Raw genomic sequence first — 14322 nt, 5'->3', positions numbered from 1 at the left:
CCTGGGGCCTCACTGGTGGTCCAGTGGTTAAGAATTCACCTGTCAACACAGGGGACATGGGTTCAATCTGTGCTCTGGGAAGATCCCACATGCCGAGGAGCAACTAAGCCTGTTCATCATGACTACTGAGTCAGCAATGAAGACTAAGACAAAAACAAAAACAGAAGCCTCGGGTGAGAGGTGTGCCCAGCCAGAGGGGTGTGGGTACGAAGGCAGACCGAGAGGGCAGGTCTCATCACCATGTCATGCTCAGCCGGGCCAACACTCCTGGGAATGGTGACTGGAGCTGCCTATGCTCTCAACAGTGTTGCTTCAGTCTCTTTCTGCCTCAACATCACTACCCCTCCCGAGGACTTAGGGCTGAATGCATTCAAATTTCTATAAATACACGTGTGAGGTGTTAACACCATGTGGTCTCACCGAACAGCCAGTGCAGAGCTGCAAGGGCTGGGTTCTCCTCCCAGTTCTAGCTGTGCGGTTCTGGGCAAGCCCTCCTGCCTTCCTTGGCCCTCGTTTCCTCGTTTATAAAGTGGGGGTAATAATAGCGGCCTTACTAACTCACAGGTTTCTTAGAGGTCATGAACTCCAAGCCCTTTGTTCTGCAGGTGAAGAAGCAGCTAAGGAGAGACCTACAGAGGTCAGACACTTGGCCTGAGGTGGAGCCAGGAATAAAGTCAAGCCTTCCTGATTTCCAGTTCATATAGATGTAATGTTCTGCAAATCGTAAACACGGGGGCTTATTTCATGGCTGGGCAGAAGCCCACAGAGAACTTTCTATAAGTTTTCCTAAGCTGTGTCCACTGTAATAAAAATGAGGAAATACCTGGGACCATAATCTTGGACTTCTATGAGAAAATAGGCTGCTGATAAGGACAGACACACCTTGCAATTTTTATGCTCCTGTACTTGGATTTTCCCCAACTTCCTTTGTGCACAGTACTTCCTGTGGGGTCAAGAGAGGCTCTAGATACCATTGGAGTGGGACCATTCTCTAGAACGTGCTGAGGGATGAGGTGGGGCACAGGTAAATGGATAACCCAATGAGGGAGCTGATGTGAAAGATGAGTAAGAAGACTAGCCCTGCTGCCTCTGAACTTGAACTTGGCACCAAGGATCAGCCTGGTGGGCTTCTCCACCCTACTGGTGTGGCAGTGAAGGAAAACTCACATTTATGGAGCCCTGTGCTGGGAGCTCTCACATCGCTACAGCTGAAGTCTCAGAACCCTGAGGACACTGAAGGCTTCCCTGGTGGCTCAGATGGTAAAGAATCTGCCTGCAATGCAGGAGACCTGGATTCAGTCCCGGGAAGATTCCCCGGGAGAAGGGAATGGCTAACCCCTCCAGTATTCTTGCCTGGAGAATCCCATGGAGCCTGGTGGGCTATCGTCTATGAAGTAGCAAAGAGTCAGACACAACTGAGCAACTAACCCTTTTTTCTGAGGACACTGAGGTGGAGAAGCTATGTCACTCATTCCAAAACCCCACACTGGCAAATGCAGGAGCCAGGAGGCAAGCCCAGCCTGGACTGAAAAGTCTGGCCCTCCCTTCCTCCCTGGACCAGGCTTTCATACTGACCAGAGAAAGCTATGGCGAAGATCCCACCCATGGCTGCCTCGTGGTGGAACTTGAGTAGGACCTGGTTGGATGAGCTGTGCATTGTCTTCTTGGCAAAGCTCCGGCTGAAGGATCCAAGCTGTGGGACTGTCTTCTGTGGCCCATCCCTGCAAGAGGAAAGAAGATCCTGAATGTCATGTGTCATCATGCCTGCCTGTTCTAGCTGGTGCATCAGTGGCCTTCAGTGAGCAAAGAGACACCCATGTTGCCTTCCTGGGCCCAAGGATTTCTTCCCTGGAATTTTATCTAGTCCCTTCCATCTGATCTCAGCCATTGTCTGGAAACTCAGTGAGAAATCCATTCAGGGCAGTCAGGTGACAGTTATCCAGCTCTGGGAATTTTGAGAACAGAATCCTACTATCTCCTGCTGATTCCCAGAAGCTCCAAACAAAGGAATTTTTAAAAGATATCTTTGTTCAGAGATTCAGCAGTTTGGAAAAAACTGTCTAGGAAACTGTACTAATCAACTAGTAATTCACATTCTCATTTTAAAATTAACACAAGAAACTCTAACTATATAACTCAGAGCTGAGCCATCCAGCTTGGTAACTACGAGGCTACACGTGACTATTTACATTTAAATTATTTGGAATTTAATCAATTAAAAAAATCAGCTCCTCAGTCACTCTAGTCACATTCAAGTGCTTGATGGCCACATGTAGAGGGGGGCTATCATATTGGACTACACAAATATGGAACGTTTCCATCACTGCAGACAGTTCTGCGGTCACCACTAGCTCAGCATGAGATACCAGTGGGACTTCATAAAATACCACTGCACATCTCTTCCCTTAGTCTGGATAGCTTATCTGGTAAATGCAGAATTTTGGTTTGGACTCTGGAAACACTGAGAAAAGTCTGCTCATTGATCCAGATTCCCACACTCATTGGTATTTTGGCTGACCCCCAGCAGAACTCCAGGTGGGGAACCACACTGCCCTGCCAGTCCTTTCCCATCAAGGAGTCAAAAAGGTTAATGGAAGTTGAGTTCTTATGCCACTATGTTTATCTGAGACCCAGGAGGCTGACAGCCATTTAAAACTATCCGGCCCTTGGTTTTCTGGACAGACAGGTGGGTGACCCAGCTGAGAGCCCAGCTCAAGCCCCTTCCCCTGCCGACACGGCAGGCGGCCCTACCAGACGGTGATGAAGTCTCCAGAGGGCTCTGTCTGCAGCAGGCTGAGGTTGAGGCGGACGCCGTGACCAATGGGGACGGTGATCAGCCAGACGCAGTCCTGGGAGCTGGAGTAGGGACTGGGGAAGCCCGGGGAGTACACAGTGCCATTGAAGGAGGTGATGTTCCCGCCGCAGGGGACTGCCAGGGAGAGGACACAAACACAGAGGAGTGCTGCAGATCACCTCCCCCACGAGAATTCAGGCGATTTCTGAAGCACGAATCGTCCTGCTCCAGGAGGCTAGGTGGGATGGGGAGAGGAGACAGGGCCAAGGAGGACTGGGTGGGAGGGAAAGAGGAGACGGGGCCAAGGATGGCCGGGCCTGGCTTTTCCTGCTGTTCCCAACACGTCACAGCCCGAGAGGCCTCCAAACTTCAGCACAGGTGCCTCTGTGGGCCTGTCTCAGTCCCGAACCGTCTTTTCTCTTTCTCATGAAAGAGACCTGTCCAAGAGGAAGAAAACACCAAAGCTACCGCCTCTCCTTTCCTAGGAATGCTAGAGTCAGGGCTTCACTATATTTACTGGGAAGAGGTAGAAAATTATGATACTATCTCTTTATCTTATTATTCTAAGATTCTTGGATTGGTACTTTTGACCTTGACTTAAGAGTTGTGGATTCTTGGGACTTTCCTGGTGGACCAGTGGTTAAAAATCTGCCTACCAATGCAGGCAACATGAGTTCGATCCCTGGTGGGGGAATTAAGATCCCACATGCCACGGAGCAACTAAGCTCGTGTGCCATATTTACTGAAGTCTGTGGTCTAGAGCCTGTGCTCCACAACAAGAGAAGCCACTGCAATTAGAAGTGTGGATACCACAACTAGAGACTCGTCCCTGCTCACCACAACTAGAGAAAGCCTGTGCACAGCAACAAAGACCCAGCACAACCAAAATAAATATTAAAAAAGCAATCGCAGATTTTTGTAGTGAGACTAAGGTTGGATTCAAATCATGGCTCAACCATTAACTTGACTAGATAGCTTCAGATTAGCAGGGTAGTCTCTCTACCTTCACCTATAAAACAAGACTAAGACCCCCTCCTCATAGGATAGTGGACCCCCTCCTCATCTGACCATCAGATGAACTCATGCATGTAAGATGCTCAGCCAGTGTGAGCTCACAGAGAGGGCATGTCCCCTCTCCTTATCTTCCTGTCTCCCCAGAGCAACACCCACTCTTAGACTCAGTCTGATCTAGGCTTTAGGCAGGGTTTCCCTGGTGTCTCAGATGGTAAAGAATCCACCTGCAATGTGGGAGACCTGGGCTCGATCCCTGGATTGGGAAGATTCCCCTGGAGGAGGGCAAGGCAATCCACTCCAGTATTCTTGCCTGGAGAATCCCCATGGACAGAGGAGCCTGGAGGGCTGAAGTCCACGGGGTTGCAAAGAGTTGGACATGACTGAGCGACTAAGCACACACACAAGCACATAGAGTCCTGGAATTCTCCATGGTATTTGGACTTGGTCACCGCGGAGGAAAACGAGAGATTCTGGGCAAAATCCCCCTGGTCCAGAACAATGAGTGTATTGGCTGGTATGGGTCATCAATCAGACTCATGGATGGGGGCAGACTGACTTGAGAAGAAAGCATCCCAACACCTCCAAGAAGAGGCCAGGGCTCTGGGCTCTGGCAAATGTGAGCACACCCTGAAAGTGGTGCGCATGGGCACGCTATCCTTCCATGGACCAAACCACCACTCGATGCCAGATGCAGCCAGGGGAGGCAAAGGACAGCAATATCATACCACGGCATGTGATTCTGATCTGTGGCATCACGATCTCCCGGGACATGGTCGAGTATCCTGGTGTCTCCGGCCCAGGGTGGAGTGTGCTGTCAACATTGAGTGTCGAGGGAACATTTGGTGGGGGAGCCCCTTATCTGGTCCTGGGGAGGCGGAGGGAGTCCTGGGAGAATTCACCTTTAGACTCTGACCTGAGGGATGACAAGGGCTACACAGGGAAGGCAGGAGAGAAGGGCAACGTTCTAGGAGGAGGGACCAGCATGCACTCAGAACCAGGGGCAAGAGGAGCAAAAATGGCAAGTATTTCAGCTGAGCAGGAGCAAAGTGCGAGAGTGGAGAACATGGGGAGGTCGGCGGGTCCAGGTCCCCAGGCACAGCGTGCGCTAGCTCCTGGGGGCTGGACAGTTACCCCAAGGGAGGTGGGAACAGCTCACTAGCTTCTCAGCAGGGCCGTGTCTGGAGTAAGTAAGTCCCCTGCACATGAATGAATTCCATTCAGAGAGCACGATTTTAAGTCCAATTTGTTCGAAAGTCCAACAAAGTTAACCTAGGTACCCAACTAACACAATCGGCTATGTAGCATTGTACTGTAACAGATTTATAATACTTTCACACATAATACATTAACTAATACATTAAAAACAAACAAATACAAAAAATAAAGAAAGTGTGTTTAATCTTAGTCCAGTACCTTGAAAAGTAAAATAGTACAGTACAAGAGTTTGCATTGTACTGGTGTTGAGTGAACAGGCAATAAGAATTACTGACGGGAGGACGGAAGGGAGGAGGGGGGAGATGGTGGAGCTGAAGGATCGCCAGCCATAGGAGATGGAGGGCGAGCTGCAACGTCATTCATGCCGGCTGCCGATGGCACAGGTTCTGGTTCCTTGCCGGAACTAGATGCACTTTCGCATCTTTGAAAGTTCGCCACTGTACATGAATGCTTTCAAAGGCTCACCACCCTTACCACACTGTGAAAAGTGGACTGAGGAACACAAGACTGAAGGCTGGGCGCCCAGTGACAGGCCTCATCTAAGTGACCTGGATTAGAGTGGAGGCAACGCATACAGACAGGTGGATGTATCTGAAAGGCAATTAGGATGTAGAATTAGCAAGACTCAGTGACTAGGCAAGGGTAAGTGAGAGGCAGGCTGCCCAAACTGAGTAACGAATAACCAGGGGACTAGAGGGGCCTTTCACTCTAGTGAAGATTTCAACATAATGGCAGAAAGAGGATGGCTTCCGTTTTGAATACATTAGGATTTAGGTGCTTCTGGATAAGTGAAGATATTTAGTAAGGAGCTGGATGTACAGGTGAAGAATCGGGTAAAAGATAAAGGTTGCAGACACAGATAACATTTGGAGATGTGAGGGAAAGAAGAGAAGGGAGTGTGGGAAATAACTTTAAAGAACAAAAACACTCAAGCGACAAAGAAAAAGATGACCTAAAAGTTGGCACAGGCAGAAAGGTAATTGGAAATGCAAGAGAAAATGACGTCCTCTTCTAAGCTAAGGGAAGCACTGGCTTAGGAGGAAGAAGGGTTCATGGCTAAAGGTGTCTGATGGGAGAAGCACCGCTCTTACCTCTCCTGTGATGCCATAAAAAGGAGCAAAAAGGAAACAAAAGTCCACAATGAAGCTTGTCATATAGAGGGTGGCCAGCCAACAATTCCAGAATGATGGACTGATTATGCATGGGGATGGTTTTGAAAATCTGAAAATCTAACTGGGAATTTAATAGTTTTAGCGATTACGATCTTATATGCTAATACCAGAATAGCTCAGTTGTGTGAGCAAGGTCTCTTTATCCATGGAGAGTTAATACTTTTCCAACTCATGGATTCTGAATCAGTTACTGTGCTGGGCACTTTACATGTGCCATCTTGGAATCCTCTCAACTCTTATGAAGAGAAGCCCCATCAAACTAAGGAAGAAACTGGAGGTAAGAGAGGTGAAGCATTTCAGAGGTAAAGCCTAAGGTGATCTGATTCCAGAGCTGGGGCACTTTCTCCTGAACCATACTGTCCTCCTGCTAAACCTTGCCCTTTCAAGACAAATCCTAGCTTCTCCTCAAGGAAAAGGAAGGGAAAATGGAACACAGGTGTATAGACGGGGATAGGCACAGCATGAGCTCCTGGTCCTCCTCCACCCTGATTCTGGTTAATGAAGGCTCAGGAAAATATCCCCTGTAGCTCTCTGATATCCTCAACCCAGATCTCTCTAGGTTCATGTAGGAGAAGGGGAATAAGCTGGGGGGTATGAAGAGAGGAACACAACTTTTCTAGAAAGATGCTTTCGTCTCTTCTCCCTTTAGAAAAGCACCATGATTAACTCTCTACCCCTTAGCATATCAGTGTCTTCGCTTCTGACTGGGACATCCAGCCCATGAGGTTGGCTGTTCCCAAGGGCTGAGAATGTACTCCTTTGGCTTTGACCTGTGTCTCCTCCAGGTCCTCCCTAGTATTGGCCCAGAGCTCTGTGCCCAGTCTGGATAGGCTCAGTCCCATCCATCTGAAAAAGTGATGGACAGTGTTTGCTAGGAACTCCTAGCATGGGTGATCCCATGGAGTAGGCATGTGCATGAACCCTGTCACTAAGAAGAATCACCAGGACTGACTGAGGAACATACCTTCACACCTGGGCAGGGGGTGGTCCCAGTTCCGGTTGGTGCCATGTTGACATGTGAGCACAGGGTGGCCCATCAGCTGATACCCTGGGAGGCATTCGAAGGTCACTGACTGTCCAACATTGTAGCCAGCTCCCCGAACAATGCCATTGGCAAAGGGCTCTGGATCTGGACATTCTTGAAGTTCATAGGCTGGGAAAGAATAAGAGAGAAGGTTTTTTTATACTCTCTGGGCATTTTCTCCCCATCCAGAATATAGGTGTGCCAGGGAACTGGCAGGTGGCGCTAGTGATAAAGAATCTGCTTGCCAAGGATATACAATGGAAAAAAGACAACCTCTTTAACAAGTGGTGCTGGGAAAACTGGTCAGCCACTTGTAAAAGAATTAAACTAGAACACCTTCTAACACCATACACAAAAATAAACTCAAAATGGATTAAAGATCTAAATGTAAGACCAGAAACTATAAAACTCCTAGAGGAGAACATAGGCAAAACACTCTCCGACATAAATCACAGCAGGCTCCTCTATGACCCACCTCCCAGAATATTGGAAATAAAAGCAAAAATAAACAAATGGGACCTAATTAAACTTAAAAGCTTTTGCACAACAAAGGAAACTATAAGCAAGGTGAAAAGATAGCCCTCAGATTGGGAGAAAATAATAGCAAACGAAGAAACAGACAAAGGATTCATCTCAAAAATATACAAGCAACTCCTGCAGCTCAATTCCAGAAAAATAAATGACCCAATCAAAAAATGGGCCAAAGAACTAAACAGACATTTCTCCAAAGAAGACATACAGATGGCTAACAAACACATGAAAAGATGCTCAACATCACTCATTATCAGAGAAATGCAAATCAAAACCACAGTGAGGTACCATTACATGCCAGTCAAGATGGCTGCTATCCAAAAGTCTACAAGCAATAAATGCTGGAGAGGGTGTGGAGAAAAGGGAACCCTCTTACACTGTTGGTGGGAATGCAAACTAGTACAGCCACTATGGAGAACAGTGTGGAGATTCCTTAAAAAACTGGAAATAGAACTGCCATATGACCCAGCAATCCCACTCCTGGGCATACACACCGAGGAAACCAGATCTGAAAGAGACACGTGCACCCCAATGTTCATTGCAGCACTGTTTATAATAGCCAGGACATGGAAGCAGCCTGGATGCTCATCAGCAGAGGAATGGATAAGGAAGCTATGGTACATATACACAATGGAATATTACTCAGCCATTAAAAAGAATTCATTTGAATCAGTTCTAATGAGATGGATGAAACTGGAGCCCATTATACAGAGTGAAGTAAGCCAGAAAGATAAACACCAATACAGTATACTAACACATATATATGGAATTTAGAAATATGGTAATGATAACCCTATATGCAAAACAGAAAAAGAGACACAGATGTACAGAAAAGACTTTGGGACTCTGTGGGAGAAGGCGAGGGTGGGATGTTCTGAGAGAACAGCATTGAAACATGTATACTATCAAGGGTGAAACAGATCACCAGCCCAGGTTGGATGCATGAGACAAGTGCTCAGGGCTGGTGCACTGGGAAGACCCAGAGGGATCGGATGGGGAGGGAAGCGGGAGGGGGGATAGGGATGGGGAACACATGTAAATCCATGGCTGATTCATGTCAATGTATGGCAAAAAACCACTACAATATTGTAAAGTAATTAGCCTCCAACCAATAAAAATAAATGGGAAAAAAAAAAAAAAGAATCTGCTTGCCAGTGCAGGAGACAGAAGGGACATGAGTTCTATCCCTGAGTTGGGAAGATGCCCTGGAATAAGAAATGGCAACCAACTCCAGTATTCTTGCCTGGAATATTCCATGGACAGAGATGCCTGGAAGGATACCATCCACGGGGTTGCAAAGAGTCATAAAGCACTGAGCACACATACACACAGGGAGCTGGCAGAGTGGTGGAGAACCAAGGCATGGACTCAGATGGGCCTTTGTCACTTTCTAGCTATTGGCTTTGGCCAAGTGACTTAAGTTCTCTATGCCTTTGTTTACTTACTTAGAAAACAGTTATTGTGAGAATCTGATAGGAAGATATATACACACAGCTTTCTGCACAGTCCTGGCACATGGTAAGAATGCAATAAACATGCTGTCTGTTATTACTGCTTTCATGGGAAAGGGCAGCCCAAGGGAGACAAGGTTAGGTTGAACCATTATTCTTTGAGCACCTCGTTGGGGCTCAGCATTGACTTTGGCTCTTTTCTGTTGCTTATTTCATTCAATCCCAATAACCACCAAGATCACAAACATGGGAAGCAGTCAGGTGAGCCCCTGAGTGGGGTCCTTCTGGCTCTGAGCAATTAGAACCTCTCAAGAAGGAAGAAACACAGGAGTAAGCCCAACCTGTGGCAAGGAGAGAAACTTTTCCAAGGGAATAGCTGAGTTAAAAGGAATGTGTGGGGACATCCTGGCTGGTCGGTTCAGTGGTTAAGAGTTTGCCTTCCAATGCAGGGAGTGTGAATTCAATCCCTGGTCAGGCAGTTGGGATCCTACATGCCTGTTTTGTGGCCAAAAAACAAACAAAAAACAGACAAATGGATTGGAAGAATCAATATTGTCAAAATGGCTATTCTACCCAAAGCAATCTATAGATTCAATGCAATCCCTATCAAGCTACCAATGGTATTTTTCACAGAACTAGAACAAATAATTTCACAATTTGTATGGAAATACAAAAAACCTCGAATAGCCAAAGTAATCTTGAGAAAGAAGAATGGAACTGGAGGAATCAACCTGCCTGACTTCAGACTATACTACAAAGCCACAGTCATCAAGACAGTATGGTACTGGCACAAAGACAGAAATATAGATCAATGGAACAGAATAGAAAGCCCAGAGATAAATCCACGAACCTATGGACACCTTATCTTTGACAAAGGAGGCAAGGATATACAATGGAAAAAAGACAACCTTTTTAACAAGTGGTGCTGGGAAAACTGGTCAACCACTTGTAAAAGAATGAAACTAGAACACCTTCTAACACCATACACAAAAATAAACTCAAAATGGATTAAAGATCTAAATGTAAGACCAGAAACTATAAAACTCCTAGAGGAGAACATAGGCAAAACACTCTCCGACATAAATCACAGCAAGATCCTCTATGACCCACCTCCCAGAATATTGGAAATAAAAGCAAAACTAAACAAATGGGACCTAATGAAACTTAAAAGCTTTTGCACTACAAAGGAAACTATAAGTAAGGTGAAAAGATAGCCCTCAGATTGGGAGAAAATAATAGCAAATGAAGAAACAGACAAAGGATTAATCTCAAAAATATACAAGCAACTCCTGCAGCTCAATTCCAGAAAAATAAATGACCCAATCAAAAAATGGGCCAAAGAACTAAACAGACATTTCTCCAAAGAAGACATACAGATGGCTAACAAACACATGAAAAGATGCTCAACATCACTCATTATCAGAGAAATGCAAATCAAAACCACAATGAGGTACCATTACATGCCAGTCAAGATGGCTGCTATCCAAAAGTCTACAAGCAATAAATGCTGGAGAGGGTGTGGAGAAAAGGGAACCCTCTTACACTGTTGGTGGGAATGCAAACTAGTACAGCCACTATGGAGAACAGTGTGGAGATTTCTTAAAAAACTGGAAATAGAACTGCCATATGACCCAGCAATCCCACTCCTGGGCATACACACCGAGGAAACCAGATCTGAAAGAGACACGTGCACCCCAATGTTCATCGCAGCACTGTTTATAATAGCCAGGACATAGAAGCAACCTAGATGCTCATCAGCAGATGAATAGATAAGGAAGCTGTGGTACATATACACCATGGAATATTACTCAGCTGTTAAAAAGAATTCATTTGAATCAGTTCTAATGAGATGGATGAAACTGGGGCCCATTATACAGAGTGAGGTAAGCCAGAAAGATAAAGAACATTACAGCATACTAACACATATATATGGAATTTAGAAAGATGGTAATGATAACCCTATATGCAAAACAGAAAAAGACACACAGAAGTACAGAACAGACTTTTGAACTCTGTGGGAGAAGGTGAGGGTGGGATGTTTCGAAAGAACAGCATGTATATTATCTATGGTGAAACAGATCACCAGCCCAGGTGGGATGCATGAGACAAGTGCTCGGGCCTGGTGCACTGGGAAGACCCAGAGGAATAGGGTGGAGAGGGAGGTGGGAGGGGGGATCGGGATGGGGAATACGTGTAACTCTATGGCTGATTCATATCAATGTATGACAAAACCCACTGAAATGTTGTGAAGTAATTAGCCTCCAACTAAAAAAAAAAAAAAAACACAAAAAAAACATGGAACAGAAGCAATGTTATGACACATTCAACAGAGACTTTAAAAATGATCCACATCAAAAAAATTAAAATAAAATAATAGGAATGTGTGACTTTCATACAAGGGAGTCCCTCCAAAGAACAAGAAAGTTGCTTCCCTGAGAATGGGTGTGCCTGCCTTGAAAGGAGAAGCCTTAATGGGAGCAGCTGAGCCAACAGGGGGAAGTCACTGAGGGGTTTGCTGAGCACGTCGGAGAACCAGAGCCCTCAATTATTAATAATTGGATCCACAGGACAGTAATTGGACCCACTCAGCAGGAAATCAGCAGAGGGAGCATTCCTATAGTGGAAATTCTCAGGGGGAGTGGTTGAGATCAAATGAATGCTCGACACAAGTCGGTGCCTCAACACATGCAATAACAATGTAAAGAAGGATGATCACGAAGCACTCCCTTCGTGTGATGTGTTTCCTGTGTGTCATGCAGGGAGGTCTCTGTGGGCAGAATTGGGCAGGTTTCACTGGGAAATCATCAAGGTATCTGCCAATGCAGGTGACATGGGTTTGATCCCTGGTCCAGGAAGAACGCACATCCTGGGGAGGCAACTAAACCTGTGCCCTGCAACAACAGAGCCTGCATGCCACAACTACTGAAGCTTCGTGCCCTAAAGCCCGTGCTCTGCAACAAGAGAAGCCATTGCAATGAGAAGCCCGCACACTGCAATGAAGAGTAGCCTCCACTCGATGCAACTAGAGAAAGCCCACGCAAAGCAACAAAGACTCATTGCAACCAAAAATAAACAAATAAAAATTTAAAAAAATAATCAAAAGTTTTTTTTTTTTTAAAAAAAGAAATCATCAAGGTAGTTGGGTGTGTTGAAAAATCAAGCAGTTCCAGAGAGACTGGGTGGGCGGGGCAGCCAAAGGGGCATGGCTCTGTCAGCAGCAACGGGTTTGGGCGATTTGGCAAATGAGGTCTTAGTAGAAGTGAGGAGCCTGTAGGGAGGTGACTGAAGAATGAGTGGGGCCTTTAAAGAGATGTCTCAGTGGGAAGAGAGGGCCCAATGATGTGGGTGAGCCTGAAGACCGAGGGCTGGTGAGAAGTCACGAGCAGCCTGGAGAAGACTGGCTGGGTCTCTCTCACAGGAATTACTTCCAGGGGAAGGAGCTGACTTTTCACAAAGAGACACTGAAGTGATGGCTCCGGGACCGCTTTCACAGGGAGAGGACTCTCAGAATCTCTTCCACCAGAGGAAGCTTCAGAGGTTGGGCCTAGAAGGCAGACAGGATCCCTGAGGAGTGGAGTCATTAACTTCCCCAGAAAAGGGTTCCGTGGGGAGAGGAGCACTGGACGCTATAATGGAATTAGATACAGTTTCAAGTAAAGAGACATATTTTAAAAATCAGTAATGATGATGCCTAACATTTTGGAAGAAGGTCATCTTCCTATGTTCTTAGAAACACAATCTCCTGAGAAATTTCGACGGAATACATTAAGCCCATCAGGCTAGGAGACCTGGTAGGAGTAGCTTATGCTGTTACTGAAAACGTTACAAGGATATTTACCTGAAGAAGGGAAAAGAAAACTCCAGGTTAGGAAGGTCAGAGTGTCTAACAGGAGGGATTTTGAGGAAAAGTAAGGAGTTATATTTCTTCCAAAGAAAGTCTGGGGACCACAAACAGCTGGGACTGCTGAATACAAATGGCCTGAGTGGTGATGTAGGTCTTTTCATAAAAGAAAAACCTAGGGCGAGTGGTCAGGTGAAACTCCGTGGGGTCAAGAACATGGGCCTGGGGGCAGGGAGAATTATCTGGGCCTGACACATGGGGAGGCCTCAGTGGGAGCACCTGGACCTCCGGCACAGGAGACAACCTAGTCCGGAGGATGGGTCATCATGAAGGAGAAGCCATAACGGAAGTTTCAGAGGTCAGGTCTGAGGTGGTGGGCCACCCTGACACCAAGGGTGGCTCCATGAGGCCCATCAGGACTGTGGCAGTGGGCAGGTGCTGAGGAAGCAGCTGGGCCTGTGACCCAAGGGGAACATCCGGGGAGGTCCTGGGGAGCAATGTGAGTGAGTGGGGGGCGCTGGCCCACCACAGAGGGGGCATTGCTGCGGCTCTCATATACTTGGGCCAACTCAGGTCAAGGTGTTGGTCCTCTGAAGGTGAACTCGGGACCCCTCCTTCCTGTTTCCACCCTTCGCCCCCGCCTCAGGTTCCTCAGAGAACCCGGCCTCTGAACACATGGAGCCTGTGTGAGTGACGTTAACCCAGGGCGCTGGCCCATGACTGGAAGCCTCAGGGAGGAGCCTGTGAGCCTCAGGTGAAGCTCCTCAGAGGAGAAGGCTTGGTGAGTCTGGGAGGGGCTGAGGTCAGGGCTCCTGACCACTACTTCTACAAGGAAGCGGGGGGTCCGAGGAGTTGGCAGGACTCAGAAGGGCAGCTCTGACAAGGACAAAGTGGGCTTAACACACGGGAATGCAGGGAGCGTGTCTGCTCTCACCATCTGAGCTCCTGGGCAGGGGGAGGCCCCAGAGCAGTGTCCCCACCACAACGGTGGCATCATCAGACCCTGCATTCATCCCAGAGGAGCTCAGGGCAAGCCCTTGGGCCCAACTGTGTCTGCCTCAAATTCATGGAGAAGTTCTAACTCCCTACCCCTCTCCGCCTCCTCAGAACGTGATCATATTTGGAGACAGGATCTTCACCTACCTTTACCTAAATTAAAATGAGGTCTTTAGTTAGGTAGTCTTAGTCGCTTAATTGTGTCTGACTCTTTGAGACCCCATGGACTACTCTGCCAGGCTCCTCTGTCCATGAATTCTCCAGGCAAGAATACTGGAGTGGGT

At 47.0% G+C, this 14322-nt stretch overlaps 1 protein-coding gene across 2 annotated transcripts in view; it reads right to left on the bottom strand.

The window, feature by feature from the left end:
- Positions 1-14322, bottom strand: part of CSMD2 (CUB and Sushi multiple domains 2) — a 684323-nt gene that overhangs the window by 88309 nt on the left and 581692 nt on the right. For both annotated transcript variants that reach the window (XM_043878199.1, XM_043878200.1), the window contains exons 42-44: positions 7160-7348; positions 2752-2929; positions 1576-1721 (exon numbers count right to left, since the gene is read on the bottom strand). In XM_043878199.1, coding sequence (XP_043734134.1) covers positions 1576-1721; positions 2752-2929; positions 7160-7348 — 513 coding nt within the window. The remainder of the gene's footprint in view (positions 1-1575; positions 1722-2751; positions 2930-7159; positions 7349-14322) is intronic.

This window comes from Cervus elaphus, chromosome 20 (assembly GCF_910594005.1).
Source record: "Cervus elaphus chromosome 20, mCerEla1.1, whole genome shotgun sequence".
Taxonomy (NCBI): Eukaryota; Metazoa; Chordata; class Mammalia; order Artiodactyla; family Cervidae; genus Cervus; species Cervus elaphus.
This window is presented reverse-complemented; position numbering and strand designations above follow the sequence as displayed.